The sequence below is a fragment of the Podarcis cretensis genome (genome assembly GCF_951804945.1).
Source record: "Podarcis cretensis genome assembly, chromosome: 3".
Taxonomy (NCBI): domain Eukaryota; kingdom Metazoa; phylum Chordata; class Lepidosauria; order Squamata; family Lacertidae; genus Podarcis; species Podarcis cretensis.
In genome coordinates, this window is record NC_137172.1 from 10,791,304 (window position 1) to 10,815,973 (window position 24,670).

Genomic DNA, 24,670 nt, shown 5'->3' on the forward strand with positions numbered 1-24,670 from the left:
GATGAGCAACTGTTGTGGATGTTTCAAGTATTTTATTTATTCATCGATTCAGATTTCAATTAAATCTTATTGTAATTATCTGATGGCTCAAGGCATAAAGTACATGCTTCACACCTGATCCTTAGCAGCTACACAGAACTGAAAAATACACAGCAGTCCAAGGAAAGCTTTGAAGGCTGTTTCCAGGGCAGAAGGCTCAGCACCCTCTCCTGATGCACTGCAACAACCCTCAAAACGTTAAGAGGCTTATTGATAAAAAGAGAGGCTCTTTTGCCCTGAAGATTCACTCAATGGCCTAACGCTTCCCTGCAAGTGAATGAAATCAGCAGCAAGCTGACCTTCCGGAGGTCAGCAGATTCCGATCATCTTACAATTCCCAACACATCATTTAGGAGGTCAAAGGAAAAGGAGAGGGCTGGTTTTATTTGCTTGCCTTTCTCACTCCCATACAAGTAAACAAATAATTACTTGCTTTACACCCCCCCATTGTTGTTGCTGTGTGTGCGCTTTGCATTGCCTATAACGCTGGGAATATTTCAGACAAAAATCATTATAAAACACTTCTATATGGTATAAAAGCAGATATTCTGGAATGGAAATTTCCAGCAGAAATAAATAAAATTCAACACAAACTTTCTTAGTTCTTTCAAAAAATTTAACATACCACTTAACTGTAAAACAGGAAAGGAAAAGCCCTCAAAGCGATTGTAAGAAAGCTTTTCTTAAACCTGGATTGGAATTACAGTGGTGCCCCGCAAGACGGGTGCCTCGCAAGACGAAAAACCCGCTAGACGAAAGGGTTTTCCGTTTTTTGAGGCGCTTCGCAAGACGAATTTCCCTATGGGCTTGCTTCGCAAGATGAAAACGTCTTGCGAGTCTTGCGAGTTTTTTCCCTTCCCCCCCTTTTTCTAAGCCGCTAAGCCACTAATAGCCGCTTAGCCGCTAATAGCCACTAAGCCGCTAATAGCGCTAATCCACTAATAGGGGTGCTTCGCAAGACGAAAAAACCGCAAGATGGAAGAGACTCGCGGAACGAATTAATTTCGTCTTGCGAGGCACCACTGTAACTGCAGTCATACCTCACGTTATGTTTGCTTCACGTTACGTTCTTTCAGGTTACGTCCCATGGCGACCCGGAAGTACCGGAAAGGGTTACTTCTGGGTTTTGCCACTCGCGCATGCGCAGAAGCACCAAATCGCGCACTTCAGGTTGTGCTCTTTTCATGTTGCGAACGGGCCTCCGGGACGGATCCCATTCGCAACCAGAGGTACTACTGTATGTCTTAGTGCAGGGATGGGGAACCACAAACCCAGGGGCCAAATGCAGAGCTCCATGTGGCCCTGGGACTCTCCCGCAGCCCTCACCAGCTGCTTTGAGTGATGTTTTGCCTGGCAGGAATGTGTCATTGAACATTGTGCTTCTAAACTGGAAAGCTCAGTTGGTTAGAGCACAGAGCTGATAGAAGAAGAGTTTGGATTTGATATCCCGCCTTTCACTCCCCTTCAGGAGTCTCAAAGCGGCTAACATTCTCCTTTCCCTTCCTCCCCCACAACAAACACTCTGTGAGGTGAGTGGGGCTGAGAGACTTCAAAGAAGTGTGATTGGCCCAAGGTCACCCAGCAGCTGCATGTGGAGGAGCGGAGACGCGAACCCGGTTCCCCAGATTACGAGACTACCGCTCTTAACCACTACACCACACTGGCTCTCGCCAGATAGCACCAAGGTTGCAGGTTTGATCCCTGTATGGGACCACCGCATATTCCTGCATTGCGGGGGGTTGGACTAGATGATCCTCAGGGTCCCTTCCAATTCTACGATTCTATGATTCTCACCTACCAGGATGGAAACCTCTGGCTACTGTGGGGCATACTGCCTTCCTCCCGCACTTTTGCATCTGGCCTCACTTATCCCTAGCATGTTGTCCTATGAAAGAATCTGGCCCTTAGGATTTTCCCTTCCTCACCCTGAGGTTTAGTGTAATGTCTGAACTGGTAAAGCTGGCAAATCAGAGTCTAAAGTCATGCACTTAACTGTTGCCTTGTTTGGGAGCCTTTAGGCAGTGCATGCAAATATAGGCACTAAACGACAACATCAAAAGCAGGTTCAACTCCAACAGAATTATCACAAACTAAGGGATGCGGGTGGCGCTGTGGGTTAAACCACAGAGCCTAGGACTTGCCGATCAGAAGGTCGGCGGTTCGAATCCCTGCGACGGGGTGAGCTCCCGTTGTTCGGTCCCTGCTCCTGCCAACCTAGCAGTTCGAAAGCACGTCAACGTGCAAGTAGATAAATAGGTACCACTCCGGCGGGAAGGTAAACGGCGTTTCTGTGTGCTGCTCTGGTTCACCAGAAGCGGCTTAGTCATGCTGGCCACATGACCCGGACGTTGTATGCCGGCTCCCTCGGCCAATAAAGCGAGATGAGCGCCGCAACCCCAGAGTCAGTCACGACTGGACCTAATGGTCAGGGGTCCCTTTACCTTTAAGGATCCCAAAGAGCAATCATGGTCAGAATTAAACTCCTATAAATCATACTAAACACAACCTAGAATCATAAAACTGTAGAGTTTGGTTGTCTAGCCCCACCCCTAGCAGTGCAGGAATCACAGCTAAAGAAACCGTCATGAGCAGGGGACTTAATGTCAGAAAAGCATCACAACTATAGAAAGAATATATTGAGGGGAAGGCATTAAAAACATGGAATGTATTTCATCCTTTCATATACAGTGGTACCTTGGTTCTTAAACTTAATCTGTTCCGGAAGTCCGTTCGAAAACCAAAGCATTCCAATACCAAGGCACACTTTCCCATAGAAAGTAATGAAAAATGGATCAATCCATCCCAGACTTTTAAAAACAACCTCTAAAACAGCAATTTAACATGAATTTTACTATCTAACAAGACCACTGATCCATAAAATGAAAGCAATAAATAATGTACTGCAGTCAGATAATCAATCATTCGGTAGCTGAACTGGGTTCCACACAGTCACACACAAAAAAGAGCCGCAAAAACAAAAATGCAAAATATATACCAAAACCAGACAGACCTCAGCGTAACACTCAAAACGGAAGTGTGGCACTCAAATCAGAAGCGTAACACTCAAAACGGAGCTTGTTCGGCTTCCGAAAAAAGTTTGCAACTTATTTCCGGGTTTGCAGCGTTTGGGTTCCAAGTTGTTTGAGTACCAAGACGTTTGAGAACCAAGGTACCACTGTATATTGTTTTAGTCAACATGGATGCCATGTAAAACCTGGAGAGATATATTGCTTTGTTAGCTCAGCAACAAATTTGGATCAGCAGTGTATTAGCAGGCCAACTTAATTAGGGCTGCAAGAACTCAATGACAGCATTATTAGCAGCAAAGCGGCAATCAACCGTGCTGCAAGATGCAACACCTGATCTCTCCAAAGCATTCGTCCCTGGGGCACAAGGGGTTCTCATCCAGCTGGCCTGTGCATGGACACAAAGACCAAGGTGTGCATAGGGAGCCGAACGAAGGATTTCAAGCTGCAGGGACAACTTTGAAGGCAAGTCCTCACAGTGTGTGCAAAGCTGCACTCGAGCCGGCTGAAACTGCTTTAGCGTGCATGCGCTACACTTCAAAAACCCGTCTGCATACTGCACTTTCAACTCTTAAAATGTTTTCTTATGATTAAATATAAACTGTCTTATTTATTTTTTTTAATAATATTTATTAAAGATTTTCAAATATAACAAAAAAAAGAAAAACATCCAAATTTAAGGCCTTATTTTCAATATCATCTTTCCAGGACTTCCCCCTCCCCACCCCCTCTTGTATTCCAATTCTTTCAAATAGATTCAACAAATTCTTACCCCAAATTTTAAAATTATTATCATTAACCCAATTTAAAAAATATTTTCCCATCCCCTAAAATCGACCTGTTCCCTTCCACGAATTCCCCTCTTTAATATAAGATACAGATTAACATAAAAGAATTAAAAAAAGAATAAAATATAATTTAACACCCTTTGGATTCCAAATTTCCCTCCCCCCTTTCCCGGTTGCGTTCCCAATGCCCATCAAATCCACTGTCTCCTGGAGCTCCCACTTCTGAACCATAATCTAAGCCATAATCCTTCACCAGTCCACTTTGCCGTCTTTTTAATAATCTTTACCGTCTTTTAATCATCTTTAATTTCAAATGTCCAATCTTAGAAAGGGTCTATCTTCCAACTTTGTCCAATTCTTGTTTTTCTTGTTGTTCTTGATGTTCTCTCTTCTCCTCTCTTTTTTCTTTTCTTTTTTTCCCCCTGCTCTCCTGCACAAATGTTCTAATTCCAAAAAGCTTGTAATTCCTCTACAGAGGCTTTGTTATTCAGGAACAAAACATTACGTCAAGTCCCTTCCATTCTTCAATAGATAAATGTATTGTCTCCTTTAGTGTGTAGACCTCTGTAGACAAAATAGTGTTCCATTTCTGCAGTTTCCCAGGAGATAAAATGTCTGATTCAAATTCCATGCCAGCGATACTTATAATAACCCACAGCTCCTCTAGAGGGATTATAGTAACTCAATTTCATTCCCGATCTCACCCACCAGTCAAAGTAACTTATTATTCCTTGTTTTAAACAGTTTATATCCAATTTATAACAAATGTAACCAGCAAAGTCCTCGTAACAAAGTTCTCTTTTTGTTCTTCAGTTTTGGCAGCTCCTTTGACAGCTGTCAAAACCTCTATTTCTCCTCTCCAGGCGCTCTCACGGATCGCTCCCGGGGCTTCCGGGGGGGGGGTTGTATTTTAATTCACATTCCACTCTTCTCCTCCAGCCCAGCTTATAATTTTCCATCGCGAAATTAATATCTTTATCAAAAGAAAAGGTTGCGCTCGATCTTAGTTGTCAGGTCCTTTGCTTTAGCTCCTCTACAACAGGGGGAGGTTGACTTCCTTTTTATACCTCCCCCGCTCGCTCCGAATTTAAGAAAAAATTTATTCCCCTTTTTAATCCAAGTTCCAATTACTCACGGGTTGTTCTTTTAAGTCCAGATTTTCAATGGAAGAAGTCAGCGCTCTCCGCCAAATGGCATGCGGCTTCGCTCGGCAGGGGAAGCGGAGGACTCACAGCACCACCCCCCCCCCCCGTCACCTGCTCCGCAGCCTTTAAAAAGGCTCCTTCGCGTGGTCGGGGGGGGCGCAAACGGTGCCAGCTGAGTCACCATGCCCATGGGTTTCAGCGCCCATGGTTTTTGAGGGTCCCCGCGTCGCCGGCGCGGAAATATAAACTGTCTTAAAGGTAAAGGGACCCCTGACCATTAGGTCCGGTTGTGGCCGACTCTGGGGTTGTGGCGCTCCTCTCGCTTTATTGGCCGAGGGAGCCAGCGTACAGCTTCCAGGTCATGTGGCCAGCATGACTAAGCCGCTTCTGGTGAACCAGAGCAGCGCATGGAAACGCCATTTACCTTCCCACCTGAAGCGATACCTATTTATCTACTTGCACTTTGATGTGCTTTTGAACTGCTAGGTTGGCAGCAGCAGGGACCGAGCAACGGGAGCCCACCCCGTCACAGGGATTCGAACCGCCAACCTTCTGATCGGCAAGTCCTAGGCTCTGTGGTTTAACCCACAGCGCCACCCGCATCCCATATAAACTGTCTTAAGTTAAAACAAAAAGAAGGTACTGCCTACTCGGTACTGCAGTCACGATTTTATTTATTTGTTTCATAAAATTTACACACCGCTTGATTACAAAAGAACCTCAAAGTGGTTTTACAGGGGGGAGAAGATAACATAACAAAACCATCACTAAGAAAAACAAGCAACAATAATTTAAGACACCTGAAGAGTTAAAAGGGACAATAGACTAACAACAGGTTAAAACTCACACCAGCTTTCTAAGCATCTGTCTAAATGATAGTGTTTTCTCCAGGTGCCGGGGGGGAAAGAGTACTGCGAAGGAGGCTGACAGATATCCATAGTCAGGGAGTTCCAAAGTTCAGGTGCTGCCACACTAAAAGATCATGTTCTTAATGAACGCAGAATGGGATCGAAGCAGAAATTGTGCACAGGTTACTTCCGGGTTTCAGTGCTCGCACATGCGCAGAAGCACAAAATGACGTCATGCACAGAAGTGCCGAATCGCATCACGCGCATGCGCAGCACTTCAGGGTGCAAGCGCTGCAGGTTGCGAATGTGCCTCCCGCATGGATCATGTTCATAACCAGAGGTATGACTGTACAGCACACACCCCACCAAAACCAACCATAAACTATAGCAATGAACTATAGCACACATCCCACCAAAACAAATTTAACAATCAAGCAAAATATGATGCTTACCTCATGTGGATTTCTGTAGCCCAAAAGCAAATTTCCTGCTTTAATGTCCCCATGAACGTATTCATGTTCATGTATGTACTCCAAAGCATCCAGCTAGTGGAGGAGAGGGGGAAAGACAAATTACAAAGGAAACTAGGAGTCATTCTGATATTAGGCCAGTGGGTCAGCCAGTTTTAGTCAGAAAGCAATAAGCTGAAGAGGAAAAGCAGGTCATTTTCTTAACTCGCGATGAAAGTGGGGGAGTGAGGGAAGCATTGAAATTTTGATCTAAACCCATCTACAGTGGTACCTCAGGTTACAAACACCTCGGGTTACAAACACTTCAGGCTACAGACTCGGCTAACCCGGAAGCAGTACCTCAGGTTAAGAACTTTACCTCAGGATGAGAACAGAAATTGCGCAACAGCGGCAGCAGGAGGCCCCATTAGCTAAAGTGGTACCTCAGGTTGAGAATGGTTTCAGGTTAAGAACGGACCTCCGAAATGAATTAAGTTCGTAACCAGAGGTAGCACTGTACGAGGTTCATAGCTGAGTACAGCCTCCCCAGCTACCACAATACACAAGCTCCCCAATATCAATGAATAAACAACAGGTGATGGAAAAAATGCATCTCAGTAAATCGTATCAACTTCATTCAATTAAATCTGCCTATGGGAAAAGAAAGCAATGAGTTGTATTCAACACTACTCCTGATTAAAGAAGGCCCATTAAAGTTGACAGGCATGACTAACTTGGGTTAACATCAACGGGTCTATACTCTTGAGTAGAACTTGGTTGGACACAACCCAATATTTCTGAAGCAATATGTAATTCCTTTAATGATAAGTTATGAAAACGTCACAGCAATCTGCATCTCAATGACACTGCAGAACTTCCCCGTTAAAGGTGCTCCTTTCAGATTAACAGTACACAAGCATCTGTTAGAGACTGTTGAGACAACACACAATTCCTTCAAGCTTCACACTGCTAAGGGCCCAATACCCACCATGCGGACTCCAATCTGCAGAACCGTTCCCTTGCTGAACTTCCGTCCTCCTCTTTCAAAGATGCTTTGCAGATCGTCTCCTAACCTTTCCATCACCATAAATCTGTAACTATATAAAACACAGAGAGAGAGACATAAGCATAGGATTGTCATGGCTTGTTGCCTTGTATTATAAGCAACAAAACGTATTCTTTTTGTTTCTTTATATATGTACCACTTAAATGTTAAAATAGGCTTCTACGAAGTATAAAAGCCCCTTACAGACATTAAAATATAAGCAGCCACAACAAAACAATCCTATTAAAACTACACAGCAATTCAAACCAGGGACTTAGGTCGAGAGATCAAGGGAAGTACTGTGTACACAGGTGCATGCACTAAACTGCCTTTTAGCAGATTAGATCACTGGTCTAATGCTCTAGTTCAGTGGTGGCCAAACTCGGCCCTCCAGCTGTTTTTGGACTACAAGTCCCATCATCCCTAGCTAACAGGACCAGTGGCCAGGGATGATGGGAACTATAGTCCAAAAACAGCTGGAGGGCCGAGTTTGGCCACCACTGTTGTAGTTGGTAGTTGGGCTACCCAAGACCCTTCTAATCTGAGAGGCCAGGGGGAAAGCAGCTGGGACCTGCAGGCTGCAAACCATGAGGTCTACCACTGACCTAAACAGCTTCCTCCTCCTTTTCAGGAATTGGACAACTTAACTCCCCACCCTAAAAAATGCTGATTCTTATTCATTTACATTGTGTGTGTGCATGCGCATGCATGCGCTTTCCTTACCTTTTGCCATTATGTTCAGTCTGGCCAGCTCCCCAGAAGAAAGGAATTCCTAAAAATGTCAATTGTTTCAGCTTCATCCACTTCTTGACTGCCAAAAATGTAAAGAACATTTTTTTAAAAAATAAGTTTCCTTTTATTATTAAAAAATATGCTTGCTTGTTAAAGGTTTTTTTTAAAAAAAAAACAACAACAGTTGAGCTTACGGTTTTTATTTATTATTATTTATTCTACTTCTTCATCAAAAGATCCCAAGTGTATAACGTTAAGAACACATGTTTCGAAACTGTTAGTAGAAAATAACAGCATGGAAATTATAATACATGCAACTACATTTGTGGAAGACAACAACTGTGCGCTTCTGTATTTGGAAAAGCGTTATTGCACAGTAAGAAGTGCGTAAATGCTTCGACTCGTCTGCCACTCCACTTACTATGCTCTTGTTTTGCAGCTCGCTGGTAGAATTTCAGTTCAGAAAACAAGGGTCCATTTTCAAGGTATTCCTGCATTTAAAAACAAAGAAGCAAATGCATTGGACGCATCCAGTTAATGAATGTTGCTCACAACTAGGGCTGGGCGATATCTGTTTCTCAGCACCAGCTAAACATCACGATATCTTGAGAGTTAAACAAGGGTTGGAGGCACCCCAAAATTTAAAAACTCTCAGGCCACATACATATTACATATTTTGGACCAGGCATGTCCAGCTTCCAAGAGACTGTGATCTACTCCCACTATAAATAAACTGGCAGTGATCTACCCATTGAATTGACCAGAGTTGTTGAGTTTTTTGGGGGGAGGCTTCATCAAAGCTGTTTTGCATTTTTTATAATTAACCTCACAGGACTGTTGGAAAGAAAAAGGAAAGGCTGGTGGTTGTGGTGAGGAACCCTATATAACACTGTGATGTCCTTAGTGGAAGGATGCGATAAAGTTGTGAAAAATGAATAAAGAGGATAGATAATGGGGTTGCATCCAGTGCAGGACTTTACTGTACACTGCCCATGTACCCCCAAAGTCTATTCTAGGAGGACCTCCTCCCAGCCCACTGGAGCAGATTCTGAGGGTGCACGTTTAAGGAAGAGGAAGTTCTCCTGTGCACGTTTACACAGGTCTCCTTCCCTCCAAACCCTCTCAAGTATTGAGATAAGCGGAGGAGGGACTTTTGGCAATTCCACTGTGCCCCGTTCAGGGTGGTGGGGTAGCCCAGGAGAGGGCATTCTTCGTGGCAGCCCCTAGGTTGTGGAACTCCGCCCCCCCCCCCGAGGTGCACCTGCCATCTCCATTCTGTAAATCTAGAGTAAGAATTATTACTCCAGTAAGGATGAATATTGGGACGCGGGTGGCGCTGTGGGTTAAACCACAGAATCTAGGGCTTGCCGATCAGAAGGTCGGCGGTTCGAATCCCCGCGACGGGGTGAGCTCCCGTTGCTCGGTCCCTGCTCCTGCCAAGTGATAGTAGATAAATAGATACCGCTCCAGCGGGAAGGTAAATGGCGTTCCCGTGAGCTGCTCTGGTTCGCCAGAAGTGGTTTAGTCATGCTGGCCACATGACCTGGAAGCTATACGCCGGCTCCCTCGGCCAATAAAGCGAGATGAGCGCCGCAACCCCAGAGTCGGCCACAACTGGACCTAATGGTCAGGGTCCCTTTACCTTTAAGGATGAACATTAATACCAGAAGGTACATCAGGAAATTATGCTGTGCTGTTAGGGACAGGGCCTATAGACATTCTGAAATTGCATTGAAAACAAGGCAAAAATAATAATAGAAGACTCATATGTAGGGAAAGCAACATTGAAGAACAGCAGGAGAGATTTCAGCACTTGTACTCTTAAGGCCCTTCCGGACCAGGGGTTTGTTTGCAGAAGTATTCTGCAACATGTCATTAACGCAGTAACAGTGCCTCACTGGTGGTTTTATAATGGGCTGTCCACACATCATTCTGCTTTATTAGTTGTTCTGTGGTGCTTTCCCCATGTTATTGCATTATTGCCATCTCCAGGGACAAAACAAACAAACAAACCCTGGAATTCTTGTGGTATGCAAATTTACAGGATTTCAGCAGGAAGTTAGAGGGCGTGAGACAAAGCAGTCTGTCTACCCCCAAGTTATTTGCAGGCGCAAACATTACTGAAAGCACGATCAAGTATAACCGCCCCAATATCATCGTTGAGTTCAAATCATCACAAATGTGTAACAAAAGGGACATACAGAGAGGACCTTGCAGTAACTTACAGCCCTTTGCCAAGGAAGTTGATTTTTTAAAAGGTATGAAAATTACCACTTTAATGACATGCTCTGCACTGTCTTCTACGGGAACATCAAGGCGAGGGGAAGCTGCAGGACAGAATGTGGGTGGAAAGAGAGAGAGAGAGGTGGGTTACGGGTGAATTGATCTCTCTAGCTATGAACAGAATTTAAGCTAAGCACCAACAGAGACAATATGACAAGTCCCATACAGACCTTGTTGCGTAATAACAAACAACACCATTTATTTAAATGCTTCTCTAAACAGATTAATAACTAAACACCTCTGGGCAATATGCACAAATAAGGTAAAGAACCCGAATAGTATAATAAAATCAAAAACATAATAACAAGAACAACAACAGCGACAACAATGAAAATATCTTATCACTGCATAACAAGAACCTCATGTAGACCTTCACCCGTTTTCTTCATTCCTTCAGTTACAGATAGGTAGCCGTGTTGGTCTGCCATAGTCAAAACAAAAAAAAATTCCTTCCAGTAGCACCTTAAAGACCAACTAAGTTAGTTCTTGGTATGAGCTTTCGTGTGCATGCACACTTCTTCAGATTTTGATTTTCACCCCACAATCAACCTAACAATGAATCAATCTATGCAAGAAATACATTTTTTGGACACTACTATAAAAATACAGGATGGGCGCATAGACACCACCTTATACCGTAAACCAACTGACCGACAAACATATCTACATGCCTCTAGCTACCATCCCAAACATACCAAACAGTCCATTGTATATAGCCAGGCACTACGTTACAGCCGCATCTGCTCCAATTCTACAGAGACTCTCACCTAAGAGATCTACAGCAAACCTTTTTAGAACTAAAATACCCAGCAGATGAAGTTAGACAACAGATCAACAGAGCCAGACTGATACCCAGAGAGAACTTGCTGCAAGACAGACCCAAAAAAGAAAATAAAAGAACACCTCTAGTCATCACATACAGCTCCCAAGTTAAAACAGTACAACGCATCATCAGAGATCTACAACCTCTCCTGGACAATGACAGTTCTCTTTCTCAAGCTCTGGGAGGAAGACCTTTCATTGCCTACAGACAGCCACCCAATCTTAAACAACTCCTAACCCACAATAATACTACAACCAGACTTAACACGGACACTGGCACCAGAGCCTGCAATAAACCCAGATGCCAACTTTGCTGCCACATACACCCGGACAACACCATTACTGGTCCCAACAACATCACACATACCATCTCGGAACTATTTAATTGCTCATCGTCTAACATTGTGTATGCCATCAAATGCCAACAGTGTCCTTCAGCTCTCTATATTGGACAAACAGGCCAAACCTTACGCCAAAGAATAAACGGACATAAATCTGACATCAGGAATCACAAGACAGAGAAACCAGTAGGAGAACACTTCAATCTCCCAGGACATTCTATACAAGATCTCAAAGTAGCTGTTCTATTACAAAGGAATTTCAGAAATAGACTGGAAAGAGAAGCTGCTGAATTGCAACTTATTACCAAACTTAAAACCATGGAGAGACCTGGTCTGAACAAAGACATTGGATTCTTATCTCATTATACATGACAAAGCCATTTTTCACCTTTTCACCCCTTGCTTTTTCCTGTAAGACCTATTGCAGTCGTTAAGAGTCGTCAACAGGCTCATCACAGCTATCTGCCAATCACCCAATCCCACCACCCTTCTGAGTAATACCCCTCCCCACCTTCTCACTATATAGAAGGGTCTGGCGACTTCTGTTTCAGCGTATCTGAAGAAGTGTGCATGCACACGAAAGCTCATACCAAGAACTAACTTAGTTGGTCTTTAAGGTGCTACTGGAAGGAATTTTTTTTGTTTTCATTCCTTCAGTTACTGTTATTCCTATATACGCCCATTTCATCAGATGAGAAAAGGAGGCCAAAATAAAATCAGCAGCGTGCTCCAAAGCCATCCAGTGAACAAGTGGCTGAACAAAGACTGGAACCCAAATCCCCACAAATTCTAGGAGGAAGAGCAGGACGGGGCAGAAGCAGGCAAGCTTCTCCACCCCATGCAGCATGGTAATATGACAAACTGAATCTGCCCAAATTCCCTATTTAGCTCCAGCTGCACTGCAGGAATGATCAGCTGCCATGGGCAACAATCGATTTCCAAATGACTTTGGGGTCTTCTTCCCCACTCCAGCCCAATGTGGATCTTATCCAGGTTCTGTGGAGCAGAACGGGGAACAACTGCACTACTTGTACCCCGTTTTTCCACCCAAATATGGGCAATGAGGCATTAAGGCTGTGGGTTGGGGTGGCTAATATGTGGCACTCCATATATTGCAACCGGCATCATCCCAAACTATTGGCCACGCTGGCTGGGGATGATTAGAGTTGGAGCTCAGGAACAACCTGATGGCCAAAGGTTAAAGACCTCTGCTGTAAAGGTGACCAGTTGTGGCCAACTCTGGGGTTGCGGCCCTCATCTCGCTTTATTGGCCAAGGGAGCCGGTGTACAGCTTCTGGGTCATGTGGCCAGCATGACTAAGGCGCTTCTGGCAAACCAGAGCAGTACATGGAAACGTTGTTTACCTTCCCGCCGGAGTGGTACCTATTTATCTACTTGCACTTTGACGTGCTTTTGAACTGCTAGGTTGGCAGGAGCAGGGACCAAGCAACGGGAGCTCACCCCATCGCGGGGATTTGAACCGCCGACCTTCTGGTCGGCAAGTTCTAGGCTCTGTGGTTTAACCCGCTAAACTAGGGGTGGAGATACCCTGTGACCATCCAGATGATGATGACCATGCTGGGATGGGGAAATAATAATAATAATAATATGAATGGGAAAAGGTATTGAAATATACATTTATTAAAAAACCAGAAGCATTTCTACTCGGCATTCTAGGGGTGGATATTAACAGACAGGATAATAAACTGTTTTTATATGCAACAACGACAGCAAGAGTACTATTGGCACAGAAATGGAAACAAGAAGAATTACCGACGAAAGGAGAATGTCAGATGAAATTAATGGACTATGCAGAATTACATAAGATAACAGGAAGGATTCGAAACCTGCGGGATCAGAGATTCTCAGAGGACTGAGTAAATATGTGAATTATTTGAAAAGCAACTGTAATCAACAAATTACGCTAGTAGGATTGCAAGGAGTTTTGTAAGGAGGACTATGTGAAATATTGCAGATAAAAGTGTGAAGAGAATTATTCGGGAAGGACTATTAAAAGTAATAGTGAAACTAATGAAATGCAGATTAAGTGATAAAGACTGAAAAATCATCAGATGTGGTTGATGGAAGTCCAAAACATTGTATAAGAAAATATGTTGTATGATTTTTGGAAATTTTATGTAAAAATCAATAAAAATATTTTTTAAAAAAGAAATATGCCTAATAATAATAACAATAATTAAAAAAAATTACATCCTGCCCTCCCCAGCCATAACTGGGCTCAGGGCGGCTAACATCAAAATATACATACATTAAAACATAAAATTCAGCAATTGACTGAAATACAGTTTAAAATTGGATTAAAATCAAATAAGATCAGGAGGCAACCGGCAAATTATGACTGTAGGGGTTGGGAACCTTAGGTACTCACCAGGCTCAGCTATTTATATGAGCCGGTGAGAGGCATTAGAGAGGCCTCATATATAGGGTGTTGTAGAAGGAGAGGGGTCAGACTGGGCCCCAACCAAAGGCCTGGTGGAACAGCTCCATCTTGCAGGCCCTGCAGAAAGATGTCAAGTCCCGCAGTGCCCTGGTCTCTTGCGGCAGGGTGTTCCACCAGGCTGGGGCCAGGACCGAAAAGGCCCTGGCTCTGGTTGAGGCCAGTCTAACCTCCTTGAGGCCCGGGACCTCCAAGATGTTATTGTTTGCAGACTTTAGGGTCCTCCGCGGGGCATATGGGATTTGGGGTCCAATAACACCCAGAAGGGCCACACCATGGACATCACACTCAGGGCAATGCTAAAAAGGAACTGGTCCTTGAGTGAAGTTGGAGACTAAGTCCAAATTCACATGAAACTGTTGCATACCATTAAGTGCTTCTGCCATTATGCAAATATTATAATTATAATTAACTTTAAAGACTTGATTTAAATTATCTTAAGAATAAGAGACTTTAAAATATCTTTGTGAAAATGTAACTGGGACCGAACTGATCAAGAAAGAGATAGAACTATTGAGTTAAAGCCTTTAACTATAATTAATAAAGGCAAAATTACAACCTTACAACCAATCAATATTTGAAATATAAAGAAGAAACTTGTCCGTTAAAGGAAGAAAAACAGATTGTTGAGGAATAATGATTTCTTCAATAAAATTAAAATGAACTGAAGATAATTGAAGATAGTATCATTGATTTTGAATGATTAGCACCTTCCATACAAACCAAACTTAACTGGACTTTACCAATAACTTTGTACGAGACCTTACGTCTGATAGTTTCATTTTATGAACTGAAAACTGGAAAAAAGGAAAAGGAAAAATCAGCTGGTTAAGAACACTGAATAAGATGAGATAGCAGGCCAGAGCAATAGAAACTCAAACCTTGCACCATTTTCTCCAGTAAAATAAGGGTAAAAGACAAATAATCTGCAACTGAAACTCTTCTCACTTTTTCTGTCTTATTCTTCTCATACTTTCTTTCCCAACTTTTAAAGCTAAATTGACACTCTCTCTTTACAATTATATTTCATGATGAAATCATTAAAGATTACATCACTTAATGTTAAAGGCATAAACCATATCATATTAGCCCTAGCTAGAACATGCTGCTTGGGGTTAATGGGGGTTGCAGTGCAAAACTTTTCTGAAGAACAAGCTCGTGAGAGGTGGTGTAACGGAAGTAGAATCTGATTCTACTATGAAAAGGTATAGGGACCCCTGACTGTTAGGTCCAGTCGCGGACGACTCTGGGGTTGCGGCGCTCATCTTGCTTTACTGGCCGAGGGAGCTGGCGTACAGCTTCCGGGTCATGTGGCCAGCATGACTAAGCCACGTCTGGCAAACCAGAGCAGTGCATGGAAATGCAGTTTACCTTCCCGCCGGAGCGGTACCTATTTATCTACTTGCACTTTGACATGCTTTTGAACTGCTAGGTTGGCAGGAGCAGGGACCGAGCAATGGGAGCTCACCCCATCGCGGAGTTTCAAACCGCTGACCTTCTGATTGGCAAGTCCTAGGCTCTGTGGTTTAGACCACAGCACCACCCACATCCCTATTCTACTATAGAAATGTGATTAACCAGCTTGCAAGCAGCTGGGTGCTACAGTGTAAGCTGCCTCCCTCCCTTCAACACGGCTTAAGAAGCTGGTCACCCCATCCGACAACCTCTGGAGAACAACTTCAAGGCCAGAGGTCATGTGTGTACAAACACAGGTCCTTTGCACAGTACATTAACGCCTAGGTTTCTTTTTCCTTCACCTGAATGAAAACCCTTTAACAACTCTTCATGAAATCAAACATAACTGAACTTCTTGGAGATCCTAGGGATTGAACCTGCGACCTTCTGCATGCAAAGCTGATGTTCTACTAGTGAGCTACAGCCTTTCCACAAACGAAACCCATATGCACCAGCTATTCGACCCACCTAAACCGCCTATTCCTACTGGTCTCCCTCTGCTCTCCTATCTAGAGAGACTGAGCCCAGGATGTTCTACATGCAGAGCATGTTCTTTGCCACTGAGCTATGGCGCTCCCCCACAGCTTTTATTAGTTTTAATAAGCAAGCAGCAACATTGGAGCACATTTCTGGAGGAAATTGCCATTCTCCGCCTCCCCGCTCACTGACAGCCTGGCACCACAGCACCCAGAAGTCCGACAAAGTTAACTTGCTGGTTTGGGCTGCCAGCTGGAGCCTGCCAGCTTTCACTTACAGCGGTTCATTTTCGTGGCAATCATCTCTTGGAATATAATGGAGAAAAGTGTCTGCCATAGATCTTAGGGAGCCGCTTTTGCAGGCAAAGTTTGCACACTGGGGGAGAGCAAAAAAGCTATGCCTATTGTCAATTAAATAGAATTCCCCAACTCCTGTCCACAGCTGATCTCACTGCTGCTGCTGGAGGTTTTGGCAACAGATGCTCATTTTGCAAACACTGATGGCCTCAAGAAAGTGTATTTGTGTACGTGCACATACACAGGGAAAGAAGGGTGGGTTTTTTTAACCAGTGTTCCTCAGAAATTATTCTTCTGCTAGGTTTACATACTGGACTGTTTCTCAAACTTAGGTCCCCAGCTGTTGTTGGACTACAACTCCCATCATCCCTAGCTAGCAGGTCCAGTGGTCAAGAACGATGGGAGTTGCAGTGCAACAACAGCTGGGGACCCAAAGTTTGAGAAACACTGCAGTGACATCACAATAGCCATGCTAGGAAGGCATATTTCAGAATCAGAAAGTTTAAAAAAATGGCAATGTTTTCAAACTCAACTTAAATATGGTCCAGTAGACCTTTTAGAAAAACAACAACATTGTGAAAGTCTTAACATGCACGAAAGACATTAACTGAAGCTCAGTCTGTAGATAAGCGTTTTACTTAAGCTTGAGGCCTGCAGAGCTCAGGGGAAATATTTTGTTACTTTTGAGAGAAGATCTATACAGACAGAGCTATCTGATATCAAGGCTGTGATTGTCTAGTAACGTCTTCTCTCATAGGTCTATGTTTCTGCACACCCAACTTCTTCACTGTCTCCTTCATGCATGTAATCAAGTCAGATACTGGCTGCAAAATCTCTCATCCCCACAAAACAGTCAGTCTTTCAGCGTGACATGACTATTTGGGCGCATCCAGACAGATGCCAATGTTGAAGTGAAATTCAATCTATTGTTATTGGCATCTGTTGGTCTTGAGAGACAATGGAGTTTGCCTCCGGGGGTGAAGTCAAACCGCTGCATTAATAGCACCGAAGTGACCTCCCCAGGCTGGGCAGTGTGTATGGAGGCCTTGGGCTGCCCAGATGACCCCTTCCGATCCAAAGGAAAGCAGAGAAATACAGATTGGCTGCAGGAGTTGCTGCAAGGAGGTGTACAAGGCGCCATCAACCTCCTTAGGGATTTCATTCCAGGGTTTACTCCTTAGCCTTTTCTACTCCCGACATTATCCCGCAAGGTGGAAGCGATTTCATTTGGCCACTGTCTCTTAGGTTCCTTGTTCCTTATTCAGTTAACCAACAGCACGGAGGCAAGCCAATGGGTTAGAAAGAGGAAGATGCAAAAATATTTGCTGTTAGGTGGATTATGGACAATCCGCAAGGATATGTTTCCCTTAAATTGGCACTGTGGCACTGGCTGTGTTGTAGAATTGGCATCTAGACCCTGTTGAAACTGGCATGCCACCTTCTGAATGGGCACGGGGACAGGACAGCAGATGGCCAGGAGCTGAGATGTGTCTGAAGACACCATGCGTAGCCCAGTTAAGCTTCCAGTGCCAAGAGGGACAGCCAGAAAAATTCACTTTTGCTCCTAAAGGTTAACGTCAACTCTGAAAGTCAAACAGTGGTTTCTGAAGCTGTAGGAGTCAGGAATATCATCAGTGTTGCTGTTTAGGGTGGTAGTCATGAGAACCGAGAAATTACATATTACAGTGGTGCCTCGCAAGACGAAATTAATCCGTTCCGTGAGGCTCTTCGTATAGCGGTTTTTTCGTCTTGCGAAGCAAGCCCATTGACAGCTTAGCGGATTAGCGCTATTAGCGGTTTAGCGGCTTTTAGCGGATCAGCTGATAAGCGGCTTATCAGCGGATCAGCTGATAAGTGGCTTAGGGCTTAGGAAAAGGGGGAAAAAAGGGAAAAACGCCGCAGGAACTCGCAAGACATTTTCGTCTTGCGAAGCAAGCCCATAGGGAAATTCGTTTTGCGAAGCGCCTCCAAAACGGAAAACCCTTTCGTCTAGCGGGTTTTCCGTCTTGCGAGGCGTTCGTCTTGTGGGGCACCACTGTACCAGCATCTGTGCTGGGTTAAAAATTGTATGGGAATAATTTAGAGATGGGAATAGGGTAACCTAGGATAGCCATCCTCAGCCTGGTGTCCTCCATATTCATTGGACTACAGCTTCCATCAGGCACAGTCAGTGCTCAGAGATAACGTAAGTTGTCATCCAAAATGTACCAGGGTGGGAAGGGCTGATTTAGCAGCAAAATTCTCAAGTACCCCAAACTGTGCCTTAAAGTTGTGCTTGAAAGCAACACGAAGATTGAACTGGTTAAGAGATGAAACCAACACAGAGATTGAGGAACTAACAATTATAAGGGTGGAACACAAACACACAGAAATCACCAACAGCAACGACAGCACATTGCAATGACTCAGGTGATGATCTATACTTTACCTAGGTAGATTAGGCCAAATCCTCCCTGGCCAATCATACGACCTAGTCTCCACTCTCTTTTCTCGGTGTCTTTCAGTATTACCCCCTCTTGAAGAGGAGTGGGGAGGTTGCTTTTTCCATGCCTTTTAGGAGGCATCACACCTGAATGGGAGAAACGGAGGAATACATAGGAACATATGAAGAGTTCTTCCATCTATATATTATTTCCTGAATGCCCCACTCTACCCAGTGTTTTAAATTAGCCAGGCGCCAGGCACATTTTGCACCAGGCTTTTGACCACCTGCAACCAAGTAATGGCACCTGGCATCTCCACTGTCTGGGGAGATAATTGGATCTGGACTGTTTTCACACACTAATACCTCTTCCTGCAGAATTCTATCAGTTACATTTTATCTGAACAATTGGAATGAATTTCTAGAACCGAATTGCTTTTCCCACCCTGTGGAATGAGCCAATGTAAATGTGGACTGTCTCTGGCTCAAGTGACTTTTCTTATTTAAGTTCACAAAGCTCTTAACCTAGCTCAAGGTTGTCATCTGGACTAGCCAGATGTTTAACTGAGAATCAATCACAGTCAGTCCATCATTTGAAAAATAAGACTTTAGAGCAGTCTTGCCCCAAAATGGCAACTAGACATTCCATTTTGGCAACCGCAACCTTGACTTAAGGAGCCAAACAATGACACTTATTCAATGGAGCATTCATGAATTGTTAATTTGCTGATATAATGTTCATGGACATTTATCAACTCTATTAATAGAATTATTACTGCAGTCTATTGTTATCTATTGCTGTTTACTGCTCATGCAGTAACCACCTGTTATGTGTTGTAAGTGGTTTATATGTGTATGATCATAATTTATTATTTGGCCCAGACTGCATTTTTTATTTTTGTTTGTTAAATTTGTTAGTAGCTTTACCTTGCACAGGGCAACCCAAAGTGACTTAAAACAAAACAAATAGACAGACAAAACTCTGACACAAATACATTAAAACCAAGAGGAAAAAGAAACACATTAAAAAAAAAATCCCATCTACTTATGCATGTCACTCAGATGTCATGCTGAATGCATCAAAGCTTACTCCCAGCTAAGGACATAAGCACATCATGCATTTAGAGCACATTCAATGTGCATTTAAAGCACATGACTTCGCCTAAGGCAGGCATGGGCAAACTTGGCCCTCCAGATGTTTTGGGACTACAATTCCCATCATCCCTGACCACTGGTCTGTTAGCTAGGGCTCATGGGAGTTGTAGTCCCAAAACAGCTGGAGGGCCAAGTTTGCCTACACCTGGCCGAAGGAATCCTGGGAACTGTGGTTTGCTAAGAGTACAGTGGTACCTTGGGTTACATACGCTTCAGGTTACAGACTCCGCTAACCCAGAAGTAGTGCTTCAGGTTAAGAACTTTGCTTCAGGATGAGAACAGAAATTGTGCTCCGGCGGCGCGGCGCGGTGGTGCTTCAGGTTAAGTACAGTTTCAGGTTAAGAACGGACCTCCGGAATGAATTAAGTACTTAACCCGAGGTAGCACTGTATTGGGAATTGTACTTCCTTTTTTTAAAAAAATACATTTTTATTGATATTTAAACATATCAGTTCCAACAGTCATACAACATATCTTATGCAATATTTTGACTTCCGTCAACACCTCTGATGATTTTCCATTCTTTACTATACTTCTGCATTTCTTAATTTTCTATTACTTTTAATTATCCTTAACTAATAATTTGGGAATTGTAGTTCCATGATGGAACTACAGTTCCCATGGTTCTTTGAGGGAAGTTATGTGCTTTAAACGTGTGGCGTGAATCTGCCCTAAGTAAGTATAGGGCTGCAGCTGCAGTCACTTTTAAAAAACCAAGCATCTCCCCACTCATCTCCCAGGAGTCTTTGCAATACATGAGCCACACCTAGCTACATGCTACGGTACTAGCAAACTCAATTCTCCAAGTGAACACTGCCACTCCTGCACAAAAGGGATGCACCACAGAATTTATGGAGGGAGGAGACTAAATTTTGCAGGGAATTCCACTCCTAAAAAGGAGTGAGAAGAAAACTCAAAAGGGAACCACCCAAAGCAGCTGAAAGAACATGCCCAGTAGATGCAGAATATCTGTGTTTTCCCAAAGGAGGAGGGGAAAGTGGGGAGGAATGGAATGGAGTACCCTGGAAGGGGCTGGCTGGCTGAAACCACCACTCCACTGCTACAATATTTCACTCCAGCTTCCACTTCCAAAAAGTCTCGGCAATTTTTTTGCAGTATAAAAAAAATATATCTAAATTTGCAAATAGCCTGAGGACAAGAGGGTAGAGAAGCAGAACACCGAGTCCACTATCCAGCCTCAGCCGGAACAGCCAATTTGCCAGGGCTGTCTCTTTCACTGGAGATTACCCCCCCCCCCCTTTTAAAAACAATATTTATTTCGTTTTCATATTCATGTTTTACAATCACATATCCAAGAAACAGCATAAAAACAAGATTCCAAAAATGCCTTGGACTTCCCGCCTCCCCTTTGTGGGTCTTGTTGCTGATCATTTCCTCCTGCATCTTTTATATATAATAATCCAAATCTTTTACGCCACTATTATATCCAAAATTCAACGATAAACTACATGTGTTAGTCCAATCCAACTAATGATTTTAACAGTTTAAGATAAATTATCAATTTCCCCCATTCCTTATTAAAATTTCCGATTCTTCTGGCCATTTTTGCCATTTCGGCATAATCCATCAACTTAAATCTGCTATTCTTCTCTGGCAGGGACTTCTTTCCATCTCTGGGCCAATAATATCCAAGCAGCCGTGGTCGCATACATAAATAGTCTTTTTTTCTGCTCTGTTGGTATTTTGGCACCTCACTGGAGATTTTTTTAAACCAGGAGGTTGGCTGGCCCTCCCTTGGGGAGTCTTTTAACTTTGCTGGGGGGGGGGGGTTAGACTAGATTACTCCTTGGGGTCCCTTCCGTCACTACCATTCAGGGCCGGATTTAGGTTTGATGGCCCTAAGCTACTGAAGGTAATGGGGCCTTTTATATGTCCAGCTGTCCTTTGTCAGCAACAAATTGTCACTGTTTTGTTTTTGTGTGTTGAATATATGCTATACAGTAATTTATGGACCTAATAGGTATCTAAAGCCATTTGCACATAACAAAATATGTATTTTATCAAAGTCATTGTTGAATTGAAACACAATTAAGTATATTAACAGTGAAATAATTAAGCTCTAACTTAAAATGATTGGGGGCCCATTACTTACATCATAGGAACCTACACAACACAAAACACTGTTGCTGTATGTAGGTTTTATTCTATTCTATTTGTTTTGTATCTTATATTTTGGATGTACATCCAGTTTTTTCCCTTTATTTTTTTTTTGGGGGGGGTTATTTATTTTATTTTTTATTTTTTTTATTTTTGGGGGGAATAAAATAGATTTTATTCTATTTATTTTTTTCATCTTATAATTTGGAAATGTACACACCCAGTTTTTCCCCCTTTAATTATTTTGGGTGGGGAGCCTCTTGTATGTAGGTTTTATTCTATTTGTTTTTTATATTATATACTAGAAATATACATCCAGGGTTTTTCCCCCCCCCTTTGATTTTTTTTTGGGGGGGGCACCCAAGAGAGTGGGGGGCCTTAAGCTATAGCTTGCTTAGCTTAATACTGTACGTAAATTCGGCAGTGCTTCCGACGCTACCATTCTATGGTTTGGGGGGGTGTTTGTTGTTCCGGTCCTGCCTCCCCCCCCCCCCTGCCCTGGCTTATCTCAAACTTTCAAGTCACCCCAAACTTTCAGGGGGACCCCACCCTACTTCTCCCCCCCCCCCTTCTTTTGGGAGAGGCCGCCAAGTCCTCAGCCTACCGCCGGGAGAAGGAAAAGTCTCTCTCTCTCTCTCTCTCTCCCCGCTGGAAACTTTGTATCTTCCTCCTTTCCTTCCTGAGGCGCCGGGCGAATGGGCGGCCGAGCGTGACGCCTCCCGCGCCAAGGAGCCTGGTCACGTGGCCCGGCGAGAGGGACTCCAAGGAGGTGCCGGCCGGCTGCTGGGCTGGGCTGGGCTGGGCTGGGCGGGGGGGGGGGGGGGAGAGGGAGGCGTGTCCAAGCGCGCGCGCCCGCCCGCCCGAGAACAGCCTATGGGAAGCGGAGGCGGCGGACACGCCTCCTCAGCAAACAAACGCCCGGCTCCCGAGAGCGCGCGAGAGACCGGGGCGATGGCGGAGTTGGAAATGGGGCACGAGGGTCATCCAGACTAACCCCCAAGGGCCGGATTTAGGTTTGATGAGGCCCTCTAAGCCAGTGTTTCCCAACCTTGTGCCTCCAGCTGTTTTTGAACTACAACTCCCATCATCCCTGACTAGCAAGACCAGTGGCAAGGGATGATGGGAATTGTAGTCCAAAAACAGCTGGAGGCCCAAGGTTGGGAAACACTGCCTAAGCTACTGAAGGTTATGGGGCCCTTTATACAGTGGTACCTCGGGTTAGTAGAGAAGTAGAGACATCACCTTGCCAACAAAGGTCCGTATAGTTAAAGCTATGGTTTTCCCAGTAGTGATGTATGGAAGTGAGAGCTGGACCATAAAGAAGGCTGATCGTCGAAGAATTGATGCTTTTGAATTCTGGTGCTGGAGGAGACTCCTGAGAGTCCCATGGACTGCAAGAAGATCAAACCTCTCCATTCTGAAGGAAATCAGCCCTGAGTGCTCACTGGAAGGACAGATCCTGAAGCTGAGGCTCCAGTACTTTGGCCACCTCATGAGAAGAGAAGACTCCCTGGAGAAGACCCTGATGTTGGGAAAGATGGAGGGCACAAGGAGAAAAGGGGGCGACAGAGGACGAGATGGTTGGATAGTGTTTTCGAGGTTACCAGCATGAGTCTGACCAAGCTGCGGGGGGCAGTGGAGGACAGGAGTGCCTGGCGTTCTCTGGTCCATGGGGTCACGAAGAGTCGGACACGACTAAACGACTAAACAACAACAATACAGTGGTACCTCGGGTTACGTACTTAATTCGTTCCGGAGGTCCGTTCTTAACCTGAAACTGCTCTTAATCTGAAGCACCACTTTAATAATAATAATAATAATAATAATTTTTTATTTATACCCCCCCATCCCCAGCCAAGGCGGGGCTCAGAGCGGCTTACGAGCAATAATAAAAACAAGATGAATGATTACAACTTAAAAACAAAAATAAAATACAACATTAAAATAATGGAACATCAAAATATTAAAATGTAGCCCTTTAGCTAATGGGGCCTCCTACAGTTGCCGCGCCGTCAGAGCACAATTTCTGTTCTCATCCTGAAGCAAAGTTCTTAACCCGAGGTACTATATCTGGGTTAGCGGAGTCTGTAACCTGAAGCGTATGTAACCTGAGGTACCACTGTATGTCCAGCTGTCCTTTGTCGACAACAAATTGTCGCTGTTTTTTGTGTTGAATATGTGCTATATGGTAATTTATGGACCTAAAGGTAAAGGTAAAGGGACCCCTGACCATTAGGTCCAGTCTTGACCAACTCTGGGGTTGCGGTGCTCATCTCGCTTTATTGGCCAAGGGAGCCAGTGTACAGCTTCCAGGTCATGTGGCCAGCATGACTAAGCCGCTTCTGGAGAACCAGAGCAGCGCACGGAAACACCGTTTACCTTCCCGCCGCAGCGGTACCTATTTATCTACTTGAACTTTGACGTGCTTTCAAACTGCTAGGTTGGCAGGAGCAGGGGCCGAGCAACGGGAGCTCACCCTGTCGCGGGGATTCGAACCACCGACCTTCTGATCAGCAAGTCCTAGGCTCTGTGGTTTAACCCACAGCGCCACCCGCGTCCCTTAATTTAATTAATTAATTAAATTAAATTTATGGACTTATTAGGTATCTAAAGCCATTTGCACACGCAGAAGGTAAAGGTAAAGGGACCCCTGGCTGTTTGGTCCAGTCATGGACGACTCTGGGGTTGCAGTGCTCATCTCACTTTACTGGCCGAGGTAGCCGGCGTACAGCTTCCAGGTCCGTACTGCCCAGACACTGAGGTCTAGCACC

General features: G+C 44.2%; 1 protein-coding gene across 3 annotated transcripts in view; it reads right to left on the minus strand.

Moving 5' to 3' along the window:
- Positions 1–22,596, minus strand: part of VRK2 (VRK serine/threonine kinase 2) — a 95,714-nt gene extending 73,118 nt beyond the window's left edge. Inside the window, exons 1-7 of one of the 3 annotated variants that reach the window (XM_079968726.1) lie at positions 22,504–22,596; positions 18,633–18,773; positions 10,344–10,399; positions 8,494–8,563; positions 8,064–8,151; positions 7,284–7,392; positions 6,299–6,391 (exon numbers count right to left, since the gene is read on the minus strand). In XM_079968726.1, coding sequence (XP_079824852.1) covers positions 6,299–6,391; positions 7,284–7,392; positions 8,064–8,151; positions 8,494–8,563; positions 10,344–10,399; positions 18,633–18,768 — 552 coding nt within the window. In that variant the 5' untranslated portion in view covers positions 18,769–18,773; positions 22,504–22,596. Of the gene's footprint in view, positions 1–6,298; positions 6,392–7,283; positions 7,393–8,063; positions 8,152–8,493; positions 8,564–10,343; positions 10,400–18,632; positions 18,774–22,503 lie in introns of those variants that run through there. The other 2 variants (XM_079968727.1, XM_079968728.1) reach the window with 2 other exon arrangements.
- Positions 22,597–24,670: the final 2,074 nt, after the last annotated feature.